A 26,417-nucleotide genomic window follows, 5' to 3' on the forward strand; every position below is an offset into this window, starting at 1 on the left:
GGACCCCACAGCTGTACGAAGTCATCCCGACACACTTAGCCAGCAGCTGGGAATCCTGGGGAACTTTAGGCACCCTAATCCTCTGGGCAGTGGTGCAGCTCTGAAGCCCCTCACGGCATTAAGCAGCCTGCCAGTCGTTCCCCCAACTGGCGCGGACCCCGACACACAGGCCCAATAGTGGGTGAGCAGCAGAGTGTGCTGGGGGTGGCGATGACAGAGGGGACCAGGAGCGGCCTGTGCGAGCCCGCCGCAGTGGTGACTGAGCGGCCCAGTAGTGGCCTGTGCACGACGGCGACCATGGCACCAGAAGGGCCTGGGAGAGGCCCGCACAAGCCCGCGGAGGCAGTGACCAAGTGGCCCAGGAGTGGCCTTTGCATACTGGTGGTGGCGGCGCCAGAGGGGCCTGGGAGCGGCCCATGGGAGCCAGCGGTGGTGGCAACAAAGGAGCAGCACAGGAGCAGCCTCACTCCCAGCAGCTGACTGGAATCCCAGCCCGATGCAGAGCTGCCTGGGCCAGACCTAAAGGCTGATGCTGGCACACAGCTGCCTGGCAGGGGTGCCGCTATTGTGGAGGAGCGCACCCGGCATGCCTGCAACTCCCCGCAGGCCTCTGCGCTGCTCTGATGGAGACCCCGCCCACAGCAGCATAGGGGCTGCTCCAGGAGTGCGGGTAACTGACACAGGCAGCGCAGAAGGGCAAGGCATCCCGCAAGCAGGAAAGGACTTTCTTATCCCAGCTGACACACCTGCAACCTGCCTATAGCCATTGCTATCACCATGAAAAGGCAGAAGACTTTATCCAGTCCAAAATAGTCCAGACAACCCATGAGAGAGTATCTGCAGAGACAGACCTAACCAGTCTCCCTGAAAAAGAATTCAAAATAAAAATCATAAACATGCTGATGGATCTGCAGAGAAATATGCAAGAGCTAAAGGAACAAGTACAGAGGGAGACTACAGAAATAAAACAATCTCTGGAAGAACTTAGAAGCAGAATGGATGGGATGCAAGAGGCCATTAATGGAACAGAAACCAGAGAACGGGAATGCATAGAAGCTGATGCAGAGAGATAAAAGAATCTCCAGAAATGAAACAATATTAAGAGAACTGTGTGACCAACCCAAAAGGAACAATATCCACATTATAGAGGTACCAGAAGAAGAAGAGAGAGAAAAAGGGATAGAAAATGTCTTTGAAGAAATAATTGCTGAAAACTTCCACAAACTGGGGGAGGAAATAGTTGCTCAGACCACAGAAGCACACAGAACTCCCAACAGAAGGGACCCAAAGAGGACAACACCAAGACACATAATAATTAAAATGGCAAAGATCAAGGACAAGGACAGAGTGTTAAAGCAGCCAGAGAGAGAAAAAGCTCACCTACAAAGGAAAACCCATCAGGCTATCATCAGACTTCTCAACAGAACCTTACAGGCCAGAAGAGAATGGCATGATATATTTAATGCAATGAAACAGAAGGGCCTTGAACCAAGGATACTGTATCTAGCATGATTATCACTTAAATATGAAGGAGATATTAAACAATTCCCGGACAAGCAAAAGTTGAGGGAATTTGCCTCCCACAAACCACCTCTACAGGATATTTTAGAGGGACTGCTCTAGATGGGAGCACTCCTAAAAAGAGCACAGAACAAAACACCGAACATATGAAGAATGGATGAGGAGGAATAAGACGGGAGAGAAATAAAGAATCATCAGACAGTGTTTATAATAGCTCAATAAGCAAGTTAAGTTAGACAGTAAGATAGTAAAGAAGCTAATCTTGAATCTTTGGTAACCACAAACTTAAAGCCTGCAATGGCAATAAGTACATATCTTTCAAAAATGACCCTAAATGTAAATGTACTGAATGCACCAATCAAAAGACACAGAGTAAGAGAATGGATAAAAAAGCAAGACCCATCTATATGCTGCTTACAAGAGACTCAACTCAAACCCAACGACATGCACAGATTAAAAGTCAAGGGATGGAAAAAGATATTTCATGCAAACAACAGGGAGAAGAAAGCAGGTGTTGCAGTACTAGTATCAGACAAAATAGACTTCAAAACAAAGAAAGTAACAAGAGATAAAGAAGGACATTACATACTGATAAAAGGCTCAGTCCAACAAGAGGATATAACCATTATAAATATATATGCACCCAATACAGGAGAACCAACATATGTGAAACAAATACTAACAGAATTAAAGGAGGAAATAGAATGCAATGCATTCATTTTGGGAGACTTCAACACACCACTCACTCCAAAGGATAGATCCACCAGACAGAAAATAAGTAAGGATACAGAGGCACTGAACAACACACTAGAACAGATGGACCTAATAGACATCTATAGAACTCTACATCCAAAAGCAACAGGATACACATTCTTCTCAAGTGCACATGGAACATTCTCCAGAATAGACCATATACTGGGCCACAAAAAGAGCCTCAGTAAATTCCAAAAGATTGAAATCCTACCAACCAACTTTTCAGACCACAAAGATATAAAACTAGAAATAAATTGTACAAAGAAAGCAAAAAGGCTCACAAACACATGGAGGCTTAACAACAGGCTCCTAAATAATCAATGGATCAACAACCAAATTAAAATGGAGATCCAGCAATATATGGAAACAAATGACAACAACAACACAAAGCCCCAACTTCTGGGGGACGCAGCAAAAGCAGTCTTCAGAGGAAAGTATATAGCAATCCAGGCATATTTAAAGAAGGAAGAACAATCCCAAATGAATAGTCTAATGTCACAATTATTGAAATTGGAAAAAGAACAACTGAGGCCTAAGGTCAGCAGAAGGAGGGACATAATACAGATCAGAGAATAAATAAATAAAATTGAGAAGAATAAAACAATAGAAAAAATCAATGAAACCAAGAGCTGGTTCTTCAAGAAAATAAACAAAATAGATAAGCCTCTAGCCAGACTTATTAAGAGAAAAAGAGATTCAACACACATCAACAGAATCAGAAACGAGAAAGGAAAAATCATGACAGACCCCACAGAACCTATATGCTAACAAGCTGGAAAACCTAGGAGAAATGGACAACTTCCTAGAAAAATACAACCTTCCAAGACTGACCCAGAAATAAACAAAAAATCTAAACAGACCAATTACCAGCAACGGAATTGAATCAGTAATCAAAAAACTACCCAAGAAAAAAAACCTCCAGGGCAGATGGATTTACCTCGGAATTTTATCAGACATACGGAGAAGACATAATACCCATTCTCCTTAAAGTTTTCCCAAAAATAGAAGAGGAGGGAATACTCCCAAATTCATTCTATGAAGCCAACATCCCCCTAATACCAAAACCAGGCTAAGACCCCAACAGAAAAGAAAACTACAGACCAATATCCCTTATGAACATAGATGCAAAAATACTCAACAAAATATTAGCAAACCGAATTAAAAAATACATCAAAAGGATCATACACCATGATCAAGTGGGATTCATCCCAGGGATGCAAGGATGGTACTACATTTGAAAATCCATCAACATCATCCACCACATCAACAAAAAGGACAAAAACCACTTGATAATCTCCATAGATGCTGAAAAAGCATTTGACAAAATTCAACATCCATTCATGATAAAAACTCATCAAAATGGGCATAGAGGGCAAGTACCTCTAGATAATAAAGGCCATATATGATAGACGCACAGCCAACATCATACTGAACAGCGAGAAGCTGAAAGCTTTTCCTCTGAGATCGGGAACAAGACAGGGATGCCCACTCTCCCCACTGTTATTCAACATATTACTGGATGTCCTAGCCACAGCAATTAGACAAAGCAAAGAAACACAAGGAATCCAGACTGGTGAAGAAGAAGTTAAACTGTCACTATTTGCAGATGACATGATATTGTACATAAAAAACCCTAAAGACTCCACTCCAAAACTACTAGAACTAATATCAGAATTCAGCAAAGTTTCAGGATACAAAATTAACACACAGAAATCTGTGGCTTTCCTATACACTAACAATAAACTAATAGAAAGAGAAATCCGGAAGACAATTCCATTCACAATAGCATCAAAAAGAATAAAATACCTAGGAATAAACCTAACCAAGGAAGTGAAAGACCTATACCCTGAAAACTATAAGACACTCTTAAGAGAAATTAAAGAGGTCACTAACAAATGGAAACTCATCCCATGCTCGTGGCTAGGAAGAATTAATATTGTCAAAATGGCCATCCTGCCCAAAGCAATATACAGATTAGATGCAGTCCCTATCAAATTATCAACAGCATTCTTCAATGAACTGGAATAAATAGTTCAAAAATTCATATGGAACCACAAAAGACCCCGAATAGCCAAAGCAATCCTGAGAAGGAAAAATAAAGTGGGGGGGATCTCACTCCCCAACTTCAAGCTCTACTACAAAGCCACAGTAATCAAGACAATTTGGTACTGGCACAAGAACAGAGCCACAGACCAGTGGAACAGAATGGAGACTCCAGACATTAAGCCAAACATATATGGTCAATTAATATATGATAAAGAAGCCATGGACAAACAATGGGGAAATGACAAGTCTCTTCAACAGATGGTGCTGGTAAAACTGGACAGCTACATGTAAGAGCATGAAACTGGATCACTGTCTAAGCCCATACACAAAAGTAAACTCCAAATGGATCAAAGACCTGAATGTAAGTCAAGAAACCATAAAACTCTTAGAAAAAAACATAGGCAAAAATCTCTTAGACATAAACAAGAGTGACTTCTTCATGAACATATCTCCCGGGCAAGGGAAACAAAAGCAAAAATGAACAAGTGGGACTATATCAAGCTGAAAAGCTTCTGTACAGCAAAGGACACCATGAATAGAACAAAAAGGTATCCTACAGAATGGGTGAATATATTAATAAATGACAGATCCGATAATGGATTGACATCCAAAATATATAAAGAGCTCACACACCTCAACAAAAAAAAGGAAATAATCCAATTAAAAAATGGGCAGAGGAGCTGAACAGACAGTTCTCCAAAGAAGAAATTCAGATGGCCAACAGACACATGAAAAGATGCTCCACATCACCTGTCATCAGAGAAATGCAAATTAAAACCACAATGAGATATCACCTCACACCAGTTAGGATGGCCAACATCCAAAAGTAAAACAACAACAAATGTTGGGGAGGCTGTGGAGAAAGGGGAACCCTCCTATACTGTTGGTGGGAATGTAAATTAGTTCAACCATTGTGGAAAGCAGTATGGAGGTTCCTCAAAATGCTTAAAATAGAAAAACCATTTGACCCAGGAATTCCACTCCTAGGAATTTACCATAAGAATGCAGCAGCCCAGTTAGAAAAAGACATATGCACTCCTATGTTTATTGCAGCACTATTTACAATAGCCAAGAAATGGAAGCAACCAAAGTGTCCATCAGTAGATGAATGGATAAAGAAGATGTGGTACATATACACAACGAAATATTATTCAGTCAAAAGAGGAAAACAAATCCTACCATTTGCAACAACATGGATGGAGCTAGAGGGTATTATGCTCAGTGAAATAAGCCAGGCAGAGAAAGACAAGTACCAAATGATTTCACTCATCTGTGGAGTATAAGAACAAATAAAAAACTGAAGGAACAACAGAACCCAAGAGTGGACTAACGGTTACCAAAGGGAAAGGGACTGGGGAGGATGGATGGGGAGGGAGGGATAAGGGCTGGGAAAAAGGAAGGGGGCATTACAATTAGCATGTATAATGTGTGTGAGGGGGTATGGGGTGGGCTCTAGAACACAGAGAAGACAAGTAGTGATTTTATAGCATCTTACTATGCTGATAGACAGTGACTGTGAAGGGGTATGTGGGGGGGACTTGGTGAAGGGGGGAGACTAGTAAACATAATGTTCTTCATGTAATTGTAGATTAATAATACCAAAATAAAAAAGAAAAAGAAAAATAATGCCCTGCCTTCCCCAAGAAGAACTGTGTAACCCAGGGTGTGTCAGCATGCTCTGAGTTTTCTGGGGTCAGCACCCACTGGTTGTGTTAAATTCATTTTTAACACCCATGAACTCTTCGGTCAATCCCTTTAGCATGCACCTATTACCTCCCTAACTGTGAGACATGTGTGCTTTCCCTACACATCTCATGACCCAGGGCACAGGGCAAGACATCTTTTTCATCCATAATGTGGAAACAACAGTGATAGGTCTGGAATGAGAAACTAATTAATTTAAATGTGTAAAAAGCACTTAAAAACAGTGCTTGGCTCACAGTGTCATCTTTCACAGGTATTTTCTCAGATAAGAGTGATTTTCTCCAGTCTCTTTTCCTAGAAAATGCCATTTAACATTTCCTTAAGGAAGCCTTCCTTGAGAATCCCCTCCAACCCCTCACTGTCTATTTCAATACCCCTCTAATATTAATATTCTCATCAGCAGAATCAATAACAAAAGTGCTTTATATAACAGTTTCATTCCCATAGCAACCATGAGCCATTATCAGCCTGTTTTACAGATAAAGAAACTGAGGTGCAGAGAAGCAAAGTCATGGCCCATGGAGACTGGATCTGACCTGTGCCATCCAGCTCTGGTGCCCATGCTCTTAGGCACTACACTATACTCTCTCTCTCCTATCAGAGGAGAGATCAGGATGTTTTGAAATGCTTTGAAATAGTCTGAATACAAATCTGCCTCTTCCACTAGGCAGTTTGCTTCCTGAGGCTGAGCAGCCTATGTTACTCATCTCCGCATCCCTGGCATGCAGCATAGGGTCTGGAGCAGAGTGAGCATGCGAATTTCACCTTGTCAGTGAATGTCTGATGAGTGAGAAGGTCCTAGCATACACCTCTCTTCCATGGGAGCCCAAATATGCAATCTGGTCTTACAAGTCCCAAACTCTATAACCAGCTATGCCAGGGCATCAGATCCCTATGCCATGCCTAAGGACAAAGCTTTGGGGAAATAAATGCTACCAACTAATCATAAGGAAGCAGTATAAAGACAAGGTTTCTGACTTAAGCTAAAATTAAAAAGGTGACATCACAGTGTGCTGCTGTCTATCTTCTCTTTTTTTCTCTTATTCAGTACATCCTCTAGAGCAGTGGTTCTCAGCCAGGGGGTGTCTTGTCCCACAGGGAACACTCAGCAATGTCTGCAGACATTTTTGATCAGCACAATTGGCAGCTATGCAGTGATGGGGCCAGTATGACGCTTAACATCTTACGAGGCACAGATGGTGTTCCCCACCCCCCGCTCACCGGCAGGAAATTGCCTGTTCAGAGGTCCGTGACACCAAGGTTCCGAGGGCTGCTCTAGGGAGGAGGGCCACTGTGGCACGGGAGAACAGCTTACCTGCACTGCTTTACAGGAGCAGAACAAAGCTGCTAGCACGCAAGGAAAGGAAGGTGGAGGCCTTACGAGTGGAATCTGTGGGTCAGTCTCCTATTGCCCGACGGCCCAACGGTAACCCTGAATTGCCAGTTATCAGTGATAAATTCTAGTATTTTCCCTATTCCCTCTCATAGAGTCTCTGAAAAGTCAAGTTAGGTACTAACCCAGCTGTGCCCAGAGAGGATTATATGGATGTGTTTTGGCCAGCGTATTCACTGACTGAGAGGTGCGTTTCTCTGAGAAGGCTTTAATGGGAGGGTGATCAACAGGCATGACGGTCGGTACCCAGGCCAGGTGGTAGGTTAACACTGCAGTCAGTAAGGCAGCAAAAAACCTTGGAGAAATGGAAGAAAATACAGCCAGGTGAGTCAATGCAGAAAGAGGCATGTCATACGCAACATGTACATTGGTCATGGAATTTGCATGCAACATGCCCGAGAATGAAGCTTACTGGTTTTTGTTGATCTGTTCTATCAGAAATGTAAACTCCTTGAGAAAGCGCTGGCAGAGCTGGGTTTTTTCCAAAGTACTGGACATCATAGTAAGCCATACGGGTTCAGCTATCCTGGGAACAGAATATAAGTTCCAAATAGTCCCTCTATAGAAAAGAGAGAGACACAAAATGGTCACAAATATGATTTTGGATAATCTCTGGATCTATATATACCTTAAGGGATTCAAGCAGTATATAAAAGAGGGGTCAGCAAACTGTGACCCACAGACCAAATCTGACTGCCACCGTTTTTGTAAATAAAATTTTATTGGAACACAGCCATGCTCACTCATTTATGTATCATTTATTGTTGCTTTTTCACAATGGCATAGTTGAGGAGCTGTGATAGAGACTCTTTACATAAAAGGTACACCAACTTTTGATACAAAATACTCATATTTAAAAATTAAAGTATCATCAATATACAATCTTATGTTGTTTTCAAATACACAACACAATGGTTCAACATTTACCCATATTATCAAGTCCTCACCCCCTCCAGTGTGGGGGTCCATCAGCATAGTAAGATGTTACAGAATCATTAACTGTATTCTCTGTGCTGTGCTATTGTCCCTGTGACCAACAAATCACTGTGCCCCTTCATCCCCTTCCCCCTACCTGCCCCCCCACCTCCCCAACTCCTCCGCCTTGGTAACCACTAGTCTCTTCTCGGGGTCTATGAGTCTACTGCTATTTTGTTCCTTCTGTTTTGCTTAGTTTTTGTAATCCACAAATAAGTGACATCATTTGGTATTGTCTGTCTCTGCCTGGCTTATTTCACAGAGCATAATACCATCTAGATCCATCCACATTTGTTGTGGCAAATGGGAGGATTTCTTTTTATGGCTGAATAATATTCCATTTTGTTTATGTACCACACTTTCTTTATCCATTTATCTACTGATGGACACTTAGGTTGCTTCCATATCTTGGCTATTACAAACAGTGCAGTGATAAAGATAAGGGTGCATATACCTTTTTGAATTAGGGATCTTATTTTCTTTGGGTAAATTCCTAGGAATGGAATTCCTGGATCAAATTGTATTTCTACTTTAAGTTTTTTGAGGAACCTCCATATTGCTTTCCACAATGGCTGTACCAGTTTACATTCCCATCAGCAGTATAGGAGGGTTCTCACAAAATGCTCATTTTTAAAACAATTTATTTTTAAAATGCCTGTGTCAGAATGTATGTACATTTTTATAGTAAAGAAATGAAGAAAGAAGTATATGCTACAATAAAAATGTGACCAGAAGCAACTCAATTCTCCCAATTTCTAGTTAGTGCTTCAGTTGTCTAACCCAAAGCACCTTATTCATTTCAGATGAAAAATGACAAAATGACCTTCTTCACTGTACTATATACTAAATTTTTTATATGGACCAACAGAACTCTAAGCTACTAGGGAAACTGACCAGTCTAGTTCTAGCATGTTACAGATTAAGAAACTGAGGCCTAGAGACATTAAGTTACTGGTACAAGACATACAAACACTGAATGATATGGTCAGGATGATAATGCAGGTCTCCCAGTGCCTGGTAGCGAGGGCTCTCCTCCAGTCTACATGACTCACAAGTGTTCTTCCTAAAAGAACACTAACTTAGCTTAGCATCTCTGCTGGTTTCTTTAAATTTAAAACATATCCACTCTTTCCAAATCAAGATAGATGAAACATATTCTGACTTGATTTTCTAGCTGTGTGCCTAAAAGAATGGAGACACAACAGAATTCTACCTTGGCAAAGACCAGTATTTGCTGGGTCAGGTGGCAATGACAAGTTATAGTCACAGGGAACTGGGATTCATCTGCTGCAACGAATGTCTCCAAACACTAACACTATTTCGTCACCATTTCTGGAGGGGTAGGTTGTTTATGTAACAGGGCATGTCTGTGTTCACAGAGGCTGTCTGGTTCTGTGCTTTCAGATTCTTGACCTCTGAAAAATTGATACTTTCATTAAACTAGTCTACAAACTCTCAAGCACAAGCAAGTTTTTAGCTGTGGCCAGAGCAGAACACCAGGCAAATCCAGTGCTGCCCACATAAGCATAGAAGGTTTACCAATCATCACACTGACATTAAAAAGAGCCCAACTTCACACTATGTCTCAAATATATGATTTAGGTCTTAACAATCACCAGATAATGACCAATGTGTTACTTGAGTGCTTTATACATAACCCAGGGTTCAAAAAATGCTGGGGATTTTGCCCCATGCAGCATTATTGAGTTCACTAGCATATACTATAAGCACAGCAAAAAAATTCCAAGAATTCTCAATTTTTTTTTATCCCTCAGCTGCAGAGTAACAGTTTGACTCATTAGCTCATCACTGCTCAGAGTAGGATTCCATTACCCATTGAGAAACTGGCTCTGAAAAATGCTGCCACAAATGCAGCTCAGCATGGTGCAAGAGTGTCCCACTTGTTACCCAAAGCAGGTCACCTCTCCAGCTAGACACCTGGGGCAAGGACGCCAGAAAACTGGCCTCCAGAGAACAAAGGTCGTGACTTAGAAACTGAAGACACATTGGGGCGGTCATACCATTTAAACTCCAGACCAGGACACTGGGTATAAACTAGGACTGTCCTGGCAAACTGGAACATCCATCTCCCTGACATATATACTCGCTCCATCTATGCTTTGGACAAGCATCCCTGAACTCTAGTTTCCACATCTGTAAAGTGGGGTTAATAGTGTTAACCCCTACGGCTTTCATGAAGATGCCATCCAATAATACACAGGCCTTAAAGAGACACCTGAATATTACATTTCTCCATTCACCCTGTTAAAAACAATCACATGAAGGACTGCCTGTCAGGAAGTAATGAGGATACTTGGTGCTGGTGACTTAAATTTTTTGCTCCATTTGGTGTCAGTTTCCGTCCTGAAGGAGGGAGCTGCTAAAGTGACTAATAATTGCCAGCCCCCCAGTTTTTCCATGTCATGGTATCTGTGTATCTCTAGATCCACAGCTGTCGCTGCTGCGGCTGCTTATAAATTTCCTCTACTGGATTTGGCAAGTTGTCAATTTACCTGAATTCTCCCAGAGCTTCCATCAGACGGCTGACATAAAACTGCACACGGAGACTAGACTCTGCTATCTTCCTACAGGAGATCATAGCCTTCATTGAAGAGAAAACAAGCCAAATTACTCTCTGAGAAGAGATTCCTTTACAACTACCTACTGGGCCCTTATCAATGAGACATTATAATCAGAACACTCAATATTATACTCAAACATTGATGATTTACATCATCAGAAGGCAGTAATTTCCATTCCTAAAGCCATCCAGCATCTGATGCCTACTATCCATGTTTAACTTCTCTAGGAAAGTGATCTGATACTTAGACAAAGAGATTCTACCATCCTTAAAGCCCATAATTGCTTCTCTATTTGGCACCGAATTACATTCTCATACCTTTTCAATTGCACTCTTCAGCCTGTTCAAGTGAGATTCAAACAGGGGGAAATGAGAAAAGAAGAAGTCCTGGAAATTCCTTTGCGCTTCTTCTAGCTCACACAGGGAAAAGATGATGCTTATGGCGATTTTCTTCCTCCGAACTATGGCTGGATTAGAACTACAGGTTTCTTCAACTAAACTGAATGTCTCATCAGTTGACCTGAACGAAAAATAAATTTGAAAAGTTGCCATGCATCAAAGAATCACACTGAAGATAAACTAATGCCAGACGATGACCTTCAGAAAGCTAATCCAGAATACTTAGCATTTTAACTAAGAGTTTACCTCTAATTCATTTTCTAGTCTGTCATGAAAAATGAAAATATCACCTTGCCATATGGTATCATGAAAAGAAACTTAAATGAAAAGTAATTTTAAATGCCCCCCTTGTTGTTAGAGCCTTAATCCTTTTCCCTTGGATTATTTTACATCAGATTGGTGGTATTTAGAAAGGGCTGTGAAACATCTGTTCACTCAAAAAATAGGACCTCTGTTTTGATTGATAGGTATCAATAGATAAGAACATTGGAAGAGAAAGAATCCTATGTGGTATTCTGTTTAACCAAGGCATCATGTTTGCATATTTGTTGATAGCTGAGGCTTACTTTCCCAAGGCTATTAAAACCCCTGGATGAAGTTACTCCTGTAAATGCTCAGATTAAGCTGTGTAATTGATTGAGCTCTCTGGGAAATCCCTCAAGCAGAGACCTACCTTTCTTCTTTTATGGAAAATTCTCAAAAAAATCTTAAGATTATTTTAAGAGACTCCGCTTCTATGATAACAGGATCATGAAGACAATAAATTCTGAATATAAATTCAATTTGTCTTAATAGGTAAATCTCACAAATACTGCCCAATCACGTCCTATTTAACTATTCTGAAAAATAAGCCTAACTACCACATAGTTACTAACAGCGAGAATGGAAATAAAATTTTTTTTTCTATAAAGACACCAAAGCAAAAGGACAGAACATATTATAAATGAAAGAATCTAGCTTGGTACAAGTAGGTATACAATAAATTTTCTCTTTCTCATTGACTCCACCCTTTAGTCTCATATACCTGCCAAATATGAGAGGGTACTGCTTCCTCTATTTTTTTTTTTTTTTTACTACAAAGTACAACATAACAATTACTTAGGCTTGGCAGAATTCAAGGCAGTTAGCCACGTACTCTTGGTCTTAAACTTCTTATTTTTGCCCTACTCACAGTCTATAATGTTCTTGTGATTTCAAACATATCCACATTTTGGAAACATACATACATCAAAAATTTTATGGTCAGGAAAGGTGCTTTACTTTTAAAGGAAAGGAGATAGACATCTTATTTTAACCTCAGAGGGGTACATTATTGTTTCTCTTGACTTCAAACAAGATCCCAGAGATACAGATGTGGCTGATAAATCAGAGAAAGACTCTCACTAGCAGACATGCCACTGGCAGGACATGATTTCCAGGTCCTGTTATAAATGCTACCATTAAAATAAACCATCAAGTATTTTCTCTGAGAGGAGAAGATCTAGGGAGAAGATCTAGGGAGATCTTAATCATCTATTTGTCAGGAAAAAAAAATCATTGAGGCTGTTTTTAGAATTTTACTTAATTTCATACAATGCTTCCTCTTCTTTTCCAATGTACCTGTAGCATAACTGTTCTCTGCACCAAGTTATTTCTGTTCTGTATAGGAAATCCTGCACTTATATTACATCAATACTTTCTTGCAACCCTTTCTTCTTTCCAGCATCTTCCATTTCTCTTCTTTGTCAAACGTAAAACGACCATATCAGTCCATTCATCTTTGGCCAATATGGTCCTTAATAACCAAATTGTAGTAAGCATTTAACCCTATGCAGATTTATGCATCTTCATCTTCACCCAATAGACAATAGCCAGCTCTGCTCTAACACAGCAGAGAGTGCCACCTACTGAATTTCTGAAAAAACCAGCTATATTTACATTTTAAAAGTTATTTTACAAGGAAAGAGTATTTCAGAATGTTTCTTAAAAATTTAAGTATGTACCCATATATTCACTATATCTTCACCTTCAAGTCACCAGATAAGGTACATAGACCACTTCGTAAATGTGGCAACTGAGGCAGAGTGATTAATCCACTTGCTTCAAGTACAGAATGCTTCTTAGGGACAGGGCTGGAGTTAGAACTCAGAGTTTCTAGTCTAGGCTTATTTCTTGGACTCGGGAAATGATCAGGGATTCTGCCCCCATGTCTCATCCATCTGCTGGTGTTCATGCCATCAGATACATCACGCCAGTGGGAGCACTGAGAGGAAATGGCTGGCAGCAACCATGCCAGCTGACAGGCCTTCAAGTCAACGAAAGACTGCCACTACACACTTAATTTCTCTCCTTATAAAAATAAAATAGAATTTTGTTGATACTTATGAATAACTATTTACATACATTATGAGTACTTCAAGATCATAACTAAAACAAATATTATGATTATTATGTACATCTCAATGATTTATTGTTGATTTCAGGACTGTTTGGTCTAATTGCTTATGTCAGCTTTGAACTTAATGCGGAATCTATGTTTTACATTGGAACATATGAATTCACCATTTTTATAGGTCAAAGAATATTCTACCAGCAACTTTATATGGTTGGTTCAATTTAACAACTTGAATCAAAAGTGTTTCTGGGACATTGCACCTTGCTCCTTTTCTGTTTCAACAGCCTCATTGAGGGATGAAGTCTCTGTTGCTTCTCTTCCACTACAGACAGTACCTCTGCCCCTGCTGGTAAATGCCCAAGCTTGACTCTCCATCCATGACCAAAGCTGACCACTGGCACAGCAGGGGGCGCGGGGGGGCGTGAAGCATGGGTATCAGTGTGAAACCAACTGCTCAGGACAGTGTGAGTATTATGCTTTCTACTTTTAACTCTCTTAGGAAAGAAGTTTTTGATTACTGTGCATTTTCTCTCAAAGCCAAAGGCAATTTTATTTCTGTTACTCAATGTTCTCCTGTCTAGCATAAGAAACTAATTTTCCCACCCACACACCTGCCCAAAGGAAGCGATCAATTGCAACATCCTTTAAATGAAGGGATCTTCAGAGGCACAGTGATTAGTTCAAAATGTTGGCTGTACTTAACGCTCTCAGTGTTAAGCAGAACTGAACTGAGAGCCAGCTTCATGGGCCTTCGACCCCACTCATCCAGAGCCCTGCTCTCAGAAGAGGCCCCTGCCTGGTTTAATGCTTTGCAGTTGCCATTTTGAATTCTTAATAATTTTATCTTTGAATTTATATTCTGTAAGTGAAGTCTAATGGGACAATGAAGCATGAACACGAGTAGGGGAGACACTGGGCTGCTCAGTACACACTGGGCTCAGGCCCAAGGGCAGGCAACCCAGACACTGAGCCGTTCACCCACATCCCCATGTCTGAGCACTCCAGGGTGCTGTAAGTCTGGGCCCAGACTGGTGGCTGAGACAGCAGAATCGACAGAGGCAGCAGTGACCTCAGCTCTGGGACAGAACAGTGGCACAGACAGCTCTGTGCCCCATGGCGAAGGCCGGCTTGCCCATCCATCATCGCAATACACACACATTTGACTCACCGACCTGAGCCTGGGGGGCAGTAAATTATTACAAAGAGCCTACAGTGGACATTGCAATAGAGCATATCAGGGAATAATTAGAATTCTTCAAAGAGTTTTAAATTTTCTGCTTTTGAAAATGCTGCAAATTGCCAACCAAATGTCTATAAGCATAGAAATAGAAATTAAATGTAAAGATTGTCACAATGGACAGAAAAGAAATCATACTATTTTCATATGAAGCTTCAGATGAACAAATCATTAATAAGGAAGCTATTTGAAAATTAATTTTTCCTTATAATTGAAGATGCAGTGATAGAATGCATAAACAGGTATTTTGAGTTATACATGACTAACTTTCAGTTTCTTGTAAGACCCCTGCAAGTTACAGAAAATGTTAGAAAAAACATTAAAGTAATCTTATATAAATTTAGATTTAAAATTAAATTCAGACTTCCACAAAAGGGAGTTGTGTGAAGAATTAAACCTTCCAGAAAAACTGTTCCACAAGAATTATCTGATACAGATGTGCCAAAATTTGTATTCTGAAAGTTTAGTAGAAATTTAATCCAGTGTTGTCAGAACCTATGGAACTCCAGAAAGAGTTGCATTGGCAGAAAGATTCTGCCAATAAAAATCATCAAATGTTTTTGCTATATTGCACTTGCCAGGAGTGATAATGCTTTTACTTGTATCAACTGAAAGCAAAGTTGCTGTATAAAATATAAATTTTGATGACCTAACAAGTGAAGTTATAGAAAAGCCAGAAAAAATTTTATGATGAATCAAGATGTAACATTATTTATTGTTATGTAAAATCATGACACCAAATCATTGTTTGCAATTTACAAGTTTATGTTATTATTTGTATTAACTAATATTCCTATTATGTTTTATAAATAAAGTAGTTTTTAAAGAAAAGCTTTCATTTTCATACCTTCAATAGTACTTTTGCCTGCTTTTTGAACAAGGGGCGCTTTTTGAGCCCAAGAAACTTATTTTAGGTGCAAGCGCACTGGACATTCATTAGTTCCCAATGCCAGAGCTTGGCTCAAATAAGAGTTTGAAGAATTTTGGAGTAGGCTGGGAACACTCTTCAGCTTTGCACTTATGCCTCAAGGAATGGAAAAGCATTACTTGGAAAGACAAGGTGTCTACAGGGGAAGGCTTCCAAGACCCATCTATCTCTCCCGACCACAGAAGCTGTTGCAGTGACAGTGAGGAAGGTGGGGCTCCTTCTCCTGACACTTGGAGTAATCATGATGGCAGTGATTGAACAGTGGTAAATAAGTCATGGTGGCCAAGATTTTACTCACCATATCTTGTCTTAGCCTGACTTGACTTGTATTATCTCATTTTACTCTCCCAACAGCACTGTGAGGCTAGGACTAGCACAATTACCGTGCCACAGATGAGCAAGCAGCACTCGGGCTCTGGTTAACTCACGCTCACGCTCACCCCGGGAGTGATGGAGCCAGAGCTTGCTCCAGCTATTCTGCTCCAAATCCACCAACCACACAGGTCCCCAGGAAGTGATGCAGCTGCCATCTTTTCTTTTTGCCTAGCTCCCTAGGATTGTGAGCACAACGGGAGGAGAGAGGCAAGCAGCCTGAAGTGTGCCATACACATGCCCCAACCCCTCATTTCTCAGCTTGTCCTCTCACCACCATCTCTTTCCTAGTTCCCCCCACAGGCCCCAGGGAGTGCTCTCTCCCTCCTCTGAGTCCCGACATCAGCGGCGCTGGTAACTGCTAGAAGAGGATGTAGAGGAGCTTGGGGATGGGAAAGGTGTAATCAAAAGGCTGCTTAGTGAGGCTGTGGGGAAGAAAAGTCGAAAGTTGAACACTGAGGTAAACATGTCCTCATGCAGCTACTTAAAAAATTAGTTGCCAAGCTCAACTTTCAGGTTCTACCAGACATATCCAGCAGGGGGAGACTACACCTTCTTTCCTACTAAGATTTGGACAGCAAGTCTGCTTTCCCCTGGCACTTGTCATTTAACATCCTTATGCCATTATTTATGTGCATATTGTCTTGGCCACTACTTACTACTCCATAAACTACTCAAACACAGGCACGTAGCTGAATCATCTTTACACCTTCACAGATCCCTGCACACAGTGATTACTAGCCAACTTACTACATCAACCAATTTACAAGTTTACATGAATTTTTATATGAATTTTACATGACCCATCTTAATTCCTTTTTAAGTTTTTCAGTTATAGGAAGAAAAGGCTGGAAGCTACTAATGTAACATCATAAGAAGCTAAAAGATTATTTTTCACACAACTAAACTTTAGATCTACAAACCAACTGCAATGAAGGCAAAAAACATTTCAATGGCATCTCTATAAACTTATTCATGACTGTTTAACAATTTAAGTTTTACAAAGACAGTACATCACAATCCTTGAGTTCATGTATTTTCAAAGGCACATTGGTGTCAGTGTCAGCCAAGGAAGAGATTCATTCCATCCTTCTAACCTACAAGGGATACATCTGGAAGGGGACCAAGTCAGAGAGCATACTTAAAAAAAATTAACAGCAAACACATGGCACAATTCCTCAGTTATTTCTCAGTGTCATCCAAACCAGGATATATATATTTTTAAGCTTTTATATTTATTCTTTCCAGAAAACTTCTAACTTGTAAGCTTTTAGGCTAAATTGAAACTAATCAGAAAGTTCCAGCTCCTTTTCCATTGACAACACGTGAGTATGGTGTCCTGCCAGTTTAATCAAGCTACCTACACTAGTACCTTCTAACTTGCACCTCACCTCCTCGGAATGATGCCATTTTCCAAACTTGTTGTCTGGCTTCGAAGCCAGCGGCGCTGGTAACTGCTGGAAGAGGATGTAGAGGAGCTTGGCGATGGGAAAGGTGTAATCAAAAGGCTGCTTAGTGAGGCTGTGGGGAAGAAAAGTCGAAAGTTGAACACTGAGGTAAGTAAGTCCTCATGCAGCTACTTAAAAAAATTACTTGCCAAGTAAGCTCAACTTTCAGGTTCTACAGGACATATCCAGCAGGGGGAGACTACACCTTCTTTCCTACTAAGACTTGGACAGCAAACATCCTTTAAAAAGGAATACTAATGAAAAGAAACGGATTACAGACATAGCAAATGCACCAATTTTCCAACACCACATTACAAATGCAAAGTAATTACTATTCATTCACTCAGAGTGTACGTTACAGATTTCTGATAAAATTGTCCACATAACATAATTGTTGATATTGCTGCCTGGGAACTTCACACAATTTCCTCCTCTTGACTGCTCTTTATTCTCTATTTTGAGGTGAAATCTAGGCAAATAAGCAGTTCCTCCACACAGTACTCTCCCTCCTTTCCCCAAACTCCAAACATACAATACTCACCCTCCCTCCCTGCAGCAGCCCCCAACCTCACCCGCCACTCCTGCTTGGGCTGTGAAAGAGCAATCTCCAGTCTTATGTATATTTTCTACTTGGATTACTTTTCTGCTTCCGAGCCACTCCCTGCTTCTTCCTGCTACGTAACATTCTATGCCTATACTTGGGCTGTCAGTAAGTGTGAGCTGACATGCAAGCCCGGACTTCCCTAATGGCAAGAAGGGACTGGCCGTCTCATGACTGGCAGAGGGTTTCCTTCAAATCACAGCCACTTTGCACACTGATGGAGACAGACTTGCTCTCCTTTTACTTCCCGAGGGTAGACACTGAAATGTCACTCAGTCCAGTGAAAATGGAAATGGAGTATTTACTGATTGTTGATCAACATTGTCAGAAGCAAATCACAGGACAATGGAAATTGTACCCAGGACTGTGCTCTGAACACAACAGGCAATTAACAAATATTTACTGAAAGTACAGCATTTCTTCACTGAAGTGTTACCCAGATGTGACTGGCCTCAGCAGACTGCATCAGTTTTGACCTAGTTTTAGCCTTGACGCTGGACTTAAATGTCCAAAACCAAATCCACTTTCAAATATCAGTGAGTAGGTAACTGTGAGATTTTTAAAGAGACAGAAGAGTTTTTCTTCAAAATCTCATAAAATTACTTAATTAAAAAACCCAATTAGACATTTCCACCCCACTCCCAAGTTCTCAAGGTCCTGTGTAAGATACAGAAGACCCTTGTTCTCTATTCCCAAATCTTCAGGGTCCCTGGCACTCTCCCCAGTCTTATGCTGATTAAATCAACTTATTGGTAGTTGGAGGACAGCATTTAAAGGTAGAATTTGTATTTCAGACATTTTTTTCCCCTATCACAGAAACAAAATGAGGTCCATATTCTGCAGATTGTCTGTATTGCTGTATGACTCAGTCTAGTAACGTGTGTGAGAGCCCAGGCTCCCGGCTCAAAGCCTAGGGCTGCCGTCCACCAGCTGTGACACTTCGGCAGCTACTGAACCTGCCAGCTTTCTCATCTGTAAGGTGGGGACAGTAAAGTATACCACACTTCAGTATTTTTCATGAGAGCTTCAATCCGCTAGTGAATTATAAATTATTTAGTGGACTGAAATCAACATTATTTAAAAGAGAAAACAGAATATACTGCAGTGTTATATTACTGGATGAAACTTTTGTTCCATATAAAGATGTTTGTTACTGGATCATGATCTTAAATTCATTAGCATGGATTGTAAACATAAGAAACATTTGAAAAACAATGACCTATTTCATAAGGTTCCTGTGAAGATTAAACAAATCATACACACAAAATACTTGGCCCAGTGCCCTGCACGATAAATGCTGACTATTTACTCCCTCTGGCAATTCTCAGAAAAAGGTAAGCTAAATGAGACAGTTCAGAGTAGTAAAAGGTTGTTAGTTCTATTAGCTAATTATGAAAAGAACCTAGGACTTAGAACAGAGACATGAACAGGGAGGGGCAAAAAATTAAAATATTAAAAAATCAGAAGAGAACATTCCTTTTCTCCGCATTATAAAATGCCAAGCAGTAATTTTTATGGCATACAAATGAAATATTAGGCTACAGTGTTGGTTTAGTGCTATCCAGCATTTCCTTATCAAAAATATTTTAGTATTACTTAAGAAGATTTATATGTCAAAGCACTGTGGTATATATACTATTGTCAATCACATGCTCTAGGGAACAATAGTTACAACTCTCAAATGCAAGAACAGGCTTAATTTTGGACTGCAAAATGGCTGTTTTCATGAGAAAGGGGTGGATTCAGATATCTGTTCCATCAACATTGAGTGCATTTGATGGTTGGCTAGGCTCATGGACTGAAAGGCAGTGCAGTATGAGGCACTAGTAAGCTCTGGTATGCATCTGAATCACCTGAGAAGTTTGTTTAGAAATAGAGCTGTGTGGGCTCTGTCCAGCTAATCCCTCCCTGTGTTTTGGGACTTGGCATCTACAGGTCCCATACTGTAGAGTTTTTACATGAGAATTAAGTGGGGTGGGTTCCAGCCCCAGCAGTGCCCCCAATTAGCTCTGTGAGCTGGATAAAGAAATTATACAATGGTGCCTCAGTTACTCAATGTGAAATTTTTAGTTAAATTATTTATAGGCTCAGTTTCAGCCTTAAAAGTGCTATGTCTAGGGGATATGAACCAAGATGGCGGCGTGAGTAGAGCAGCGGAAACCTCCTCCCAAAACCATATATATTTTTGAAAATACAACAAATACAACTAATCCTAAAAGAGAGACCAGAAGACACAGGACAACAGCCAGACTACATCCACACCTGTGAGAACCCAGTGCCTCGCAAAGGGGATAAGATACAAGCCCCGGCCCAGTGGGACCCAAGTGCTCCTCACCCCAGCTCCTGGCGGGAGGAGAGGAGTCAGCGTGGGGAGGGAGAGGGAGCCCAGGACTGCTAATCACCCAGCCCCAGCCATCCGCACCAGAGCGCAGACACACAGAGCATGAGTGGGGTGCTGGAAACTAGGGAAACAGGACAGTAAGACCTGTGAGTGGGTCCCTGCAGCTGGTGCACCCAGGACAAAGAAAAGCGAGTGCTTTTTGAAAGTCTTAAAGGGACAGGGACCCCACAGCTGGACATGCAGCTGTGAATTCCGGGGAACTCTGGGCACCCGAACCCCCACAGCGCAGCTCGGAGGCCCTTCACTGCAATAAACAGCCTCCCGCCTGTTCCCCCTCCAATGAAGCTCCGCAATATTGGAGCAGCAGCCTGAGACAGGCCATGCCCACAGCAACTGCAGAGCTAAATAAACTCCATAGCGGCTGGGCAAGATCAGAAGCCCTGTCTGCGTGCAGCTGCCCAGCACTAGCCACTAGACGCCACTGTTCTCCCAGGAGAGGAAGACTATAAACTGGCAAGAAGGGACTTTCTCTTACCCAACACACGTGCCAGCTCCCCACAAATATATCTATCGCCATGAAAAGGCAGAAGAAATTGATACAGACAAGATCACAGAGGCAAACCCTGAGAAGGAGATAGACCTAACCAGTCTTCATGAAAAAGAATTAAAAATAAAGCTCATAACCATGCTGATGGAGCTGCAGAGAAATATGCAAGAGCTAAGGGATGAAATCCGGAGGGAGATTACAGACATGCGGAGGGAGATTACAGAAATGAAACAATCTCTGGAAGGACTTATAAACAGAATGGATAAGATGCAAGAGGCCATTGATGGAATAGAAACCAGAGAACAGTAACGCATAGAAGCTGACACAGAGAGAGATAAAAGGATCTCCAGGAATGAAACAATATTTAGAGAACTGTGTGATCAGTCCAAAAGGAACAATATCCGCAATATAGGGGTACCAGAAGAAGAAGAGAGAGAGAAAGGGATAGAAAGAGTATTTGAAGAAATAATTCCTGAAAACTTCTCCAAACTGGGGGAGGAATTAATTGATCAGACCATGGAAGTGTACAGAACTCCCAACAGAAAGGACCCAAGGAGGACAATACCAAGACACATAATAATTAAAATGGCAAAGATTAAGGAAAAGGACAGAGTTTTAAAGGCAGCTGTAAATAGACTGAATGTACCAATCAAAAGACACAGAATAACAGAATGGATAAAAAAGCAAGACCCATCTCTATGCTGCTTACAAGAGACTCACCTCAAACCCAAAGACTATAGGAACAAAGAAAGACTGAAGGAACAAAATAGCAGCAGAATCATAGAACCTAAGAATGGACTAACAGTTACCAAAGGGAAAGGGACTGGGGAGAAAGGGAGGGAAGGGAGGGATAAGGGTGGGGAAAAAGAAAGGGGACATTACGATTAGCATGTATAATGTGGGTGGGCATGGGGAGGGCTGTGCAACACAGAGACGACAAGTAGTGATTCTACAGCATCTTACTATGCTGATGGACAGTACTGTAATGGGGTTTGTGGGGGGGATTTGGTGAAGGGGGAACCCTAGTAAACATAATACTCTTCATGTAATTGTAGATTAATGACAACAAAATTAATTAATTAATTAACATAATAAATAAATAAAAGATTAAAAAAGTGCTATGTTTAATGCTCCTTAATATTTTTAGGAGCACTTTTATTTTTAGAATACTTTCATAATTAGAAAAAAATGTTAATACGTGTAGACTTTTGCAGTTTTGTGCATTAATAGGAAAATTTAAATTAGCCAAAATTCTATCACCGGGTTATGGTGAACATTTTGTGCCTGGTTAACTCCCAAATTTAAAACACTGTTCTTTCACCCCAAACTCTTGTCTGAGGAAGAAGTCTTCAATCAGCATTCCATTTACTCCTACAGATATCAGCACGAGAAAAAATAAGTCTAAAGGTTTAAAATGCTGACTGCTGACTCTTCTTGGCCAGTGACATTCAAGTTCAAGATAAACATTTAAGTTTCTCTGAAAATATGTTTGCTATTTTGAGAGTTTACTAGGAACGCTGTACTGATGATTTGACTACTGAATCTGAATTTGACTAAATGCCCTGAAACTCTTAAGTCCATTCACTCAACAAATATTTACTAAGCACCTTCTAAGAGCTTGGCTTCATGCCAGACACCTGGGACAAAGTTAAAGGACACAGAGTTTCTGCCCTTGAGAAGCTTACACTCATGGAATAAATAAACAAGATGATTTCACACTGTGAAAACCTCTATATAAATCAGTTAGAATAATTTTCTTTTAAGCAATTAGGGCACAGGTTTATGAGGGCAGTAGATGTAAATTCTTTAATCCATTGTCAGAGAATACCTTTATGAAAATGGGACATCTCAATTGAGACTTAAATGCCAATGAGAGCCATTCACAGAAAGGGCAAGTAAGGGAGGGTAGCTCAGATATTTCATATGAAAAAAACTGAATTAATACAATAATTATTCTAAAAGTCTATCGGTATTTCTCCTTGTATATATGGATAGATATAACCCCTACCCCATTTCAAATATCCATTGAGCATCTACTAGATGCCAGGCACGATTCAAGCTGCTGGGGACACAGCAGTCCCCGTGACAAGGTTTGTAGATCTCTGCCCTCATGGACGCACATTCTAGGGGAGAAGAAGAAACAAACAAAAATCCCCAAGGAATTACAAGAGCCAGAGTGTAGTAAGTCACAAGGAACAATCTAAACATTGGAAAAGAAAGCACAAATGTCAAGAACCCAGAAGCAGTTATAATTTCTTCATGGGAAGACTTTTGAGGTTGGCTTACTGATACTGCTGAAAAATGTGACTATAATATTAAACAAGTGGCAGGCACCCTTGGGTCTGTGTGCAGAACAGGGCTACAGCAAATGTTCAGGGCAAGTACAAACTCCGGCCTACAACGGCAGGTTTAGGCCCTGCCAAACACATCTCACTTGGCAGGAAGACTTTCAGGGGAAGGAGAGGGCAGAGAACTCCTATTCTTCTGTCTCTTCTGCACCTTGGACAGGATCTGTCCTCTGTATATTAGGAAACACTCTCATCAAAAGAAAAAATAGAAAAAATGCATTAATGTGATCAGGCTTCTTCTTCCCTCCCCAGGCTCATCTTGCACTACTTTCTCCTCACTACATTCTGTCTTTCTATTCCTCATACACAAATCTCCAAAGCCTGTTCCCACACTAGATCTTTGCTCTAGCTGTTCCCATGCCTAAAATGCTCTTTTCTCTGATCTTTACACAACTGGGTACCACTGGCACTCAAGCTGAAAACCTCATCTTCTTGGAGAGGCCTTCCATGAGCACCCCACATGTTTTACTGTCCTCAGCGGCACATAACTGCCCACACTGTATTGTCCATTACTTCTGTCTAATTGAATACAAATTCCATGAGGTCAGGGATCGTGTCTACTTGATCAATGATCTCCATAGCCTACAAAAATATTTGGCACATAAGATGCTCAAGAAATGTTGCTGCATGAAGAATGAGCAAATGGTTATGTGAAGGCCAGTGATGTCTATCTCACCTGATAATTACAATAGAAACAAACCATTAGAGAAACAATTTCGAGAGAGAATTCAAAGCCTGAATTTGTTAAAGTTTCCTGTGGTTAAAGCTGTATATACATCATTTGGATTTTCCCTTTCTTCCCTCACCTTTAAAAAAAAATTTTTTTTTTTTTTGGTGGTGGTGTGAGTCTCTGAACCTGAATACCTTCAATTCTAATTTGACTTAGGTATGTAAGAATGCCAAATCTAGAAAGGAAAACGTTAAAGCAAAAGGCTCAACAAATTAATGAACTTGAAGAAGATAAATATCCATTCCAGGAGAATACTGAAGGTCTGATGTGAAATATGAGAAGTACAATGAAATGAAGAAATTGAGTTCTGCCCATGCTACCTTACAGACTGCCAAATCCACATATATGTAAGACAAGGCAAAGCCTGAGGTAAAATCTGACAGTAAAGATATAAGACATTTTTAGATTTGGATAGTTTATTACTTACAGAGGCAGTGAAAAGAGGAACGAGCCAAAGGAAAAAAAATGAACTTTAAATTCTTCCTCAGCTCTGATCTGTGATAATCAGAATTTTTGGTAACATCCATGAATCCAGTTGCAAGATGAACTGGTGTCAGCTGTGACTTCACGGATTGTACTGGTTTGGTACATACAGCTACAAAAATTCCCCCATCTCAAAAGGTTCTGACCTAAGCAACTTTGGAAATGAGGCTTCATCTGTAAGACTAAAGGTAAAAGGAACTATACATAAACACCACAACCTTGTTAATAAAGTTGTTTTCTACTTTTGGTAGGTTAACATTTCTGGTAACTGCCACATGTATACTGAAATGACACAATTAATTAAATGGATGGCAGACAGTGAGAACCAGGTTTCTCACTGTTGGAGAGAGTAGTTCACAGCTAAACAAGGGGAGGAAGGCAGAATGATCCATGGTAATGGGTTATAGATAATAAAGGTATCAGTAAAAACTCATATTTGACTTAATATAGATATAGTTGTTACATACAGCAATTTATAAACAGCATGAATTTGTATTTTTTGCTAGTCAGCTGAAAGAACCTATAAGAAATTACCACTAGAGAAGCAACAAGCATACATCCAGATCTTGGAATCTAATTCCATTCTCCAGTAGAAAGACAGGGTGCCATGAGCAATGGCTGATTCTAAGATTGGGGTAGGAAATATACAAAACAAGTCTGGCATATACTGCAGTGCCAGAAAGTAAGAAGTGTGCTCACTCTCTCACTCTCTCTCTCACAGACACACACACACACATACACAGAGGTCGGGATATGTTAAAAAAACACAGGAACCAACCGAAAGAACTCCATGGCTTCTATGGACAAAGCTGGAACAATTTTAGCAACTAAATAAAGTCGTATTGGGTTATAACCCCAAATATAAAGTAAGTATCTATGACTCCATTTTGATAAAAATGACTGACTGAATGAATGGATGAACATGCGAAGGAGAAGAGGCAAGCCCCCTGCAGAAGAATTCCGAGTAGTTCATACAGCTGCTTGGCCTTAAGGCTGGGGAGCATGACTCTCCATTCTTAAATGTGGGCTGTGCACAGTAGCCTCCTTCGTAAGTATGGTAAAGGAGCAATAAAGAGCAACTTAACGGTGGAGAAACCTGACAAAGACAATGTCAGCCAAGTAATCAAGGTCAGTATCAATGGCACTTTACCTCTGTGATCTTTCTTCTGAAAAATCCCTAATTCCAGTCTAATCATGTGAAAAACATCAAAACAAATTCTAACAGTGGGCATTCTACAAAACACTCGACCAACTCTCCTCAAAACTGTCAAGGTAATAAAAAACAAAGTAAGTCTGAGAAATTGCCCCAGCCGAGAGCAGCCTAGAGAGAGAGGACGACTATATTAAGGTCCTAGAACAGAAAATGGACATTACATTGAAAACTAAGGAAATAAACACACTGTGGACTTTAGCTAGTGATAAAATGTATCAATATTGGCTCGTTGATTAAAACAGATGCATGGTACTACTACTGTAGGATGTTAAGGACAGCAAACTGGGTGCAGGTTACTTGGGCAGTCTCTGTACTATTGTTTCGATTTTTGGGTCCATACAAAACTGTTCCAAAAAATAAAATCTGTTTTTAAAAATTCCCTTCCATTTCTCAACTCTTTGAATAGGAAGTTAAAAATTACAG

General features: G+C 40.6%; 1 protein-coding gene across 11 annotated transcripts in view; it reads right to left on the bottom strand.

Moving 5' to 3' along the window:
• FNIP2 (folliculin interacting protein 2) overlaps positions 1 to 26,417 on the bottom strand; it is a 124,345-nt gene that overhangs the window by 27,660 nt on the left and 70,268 nt on the right. For 9 of the 11 annotated variants that reach the window (XR_012129597.1, XM_036992948.2, XM_036992946.2 and 6 more), the window contains 5 exons: positions 17,675 to 17,804; positions 11,292 to 11,493; positions 10,906 to 10,994; positions 7,830 to 7,976; positions 7,543 to 7,712 (listed from right to left, as the gene is read on the bottom strand). Coding sequence is in view for 10 of the 11 variants with exons in the window: in XM_036992948.2 (XP_036848843.2) it covers positions 7,543 to 7,712; positions 7,830 to 7,976; positions 10,906 to 10,994; positions 11,292 to 11,493; positions 17,675 to 17,804 (738 nt within the window). In the remaining variant the exon portion in view is untranslated. Of the gene's footprint in view, positions 1 to 7,542; positions 7,713 to 7,829; positions 7,977 to 10,905; positions 10,995 to 11,291; positions 11,494 to 17,674; positions 17,805 to 18,272; positions 18,354 to 26,417 lie in introns of those variants that run through there. The other 2 variants (XM_036992949.2, XM_073232532.1) reach the window with 2 other exon arrangements.

This window comes from Manis javanica, chromosome 3 (genome assembly GCF_040802235.1).
Source record: "Manis javanica isolate MJ-LG chromosome 3, MJ_LKY, whole genome shotgun sequence".
Taxonomy (NCBI): Eukaryota; Metazoa; Chordata; class Mammalia; order Pholidota; family Manidae; genus Manis; species Manis javanica.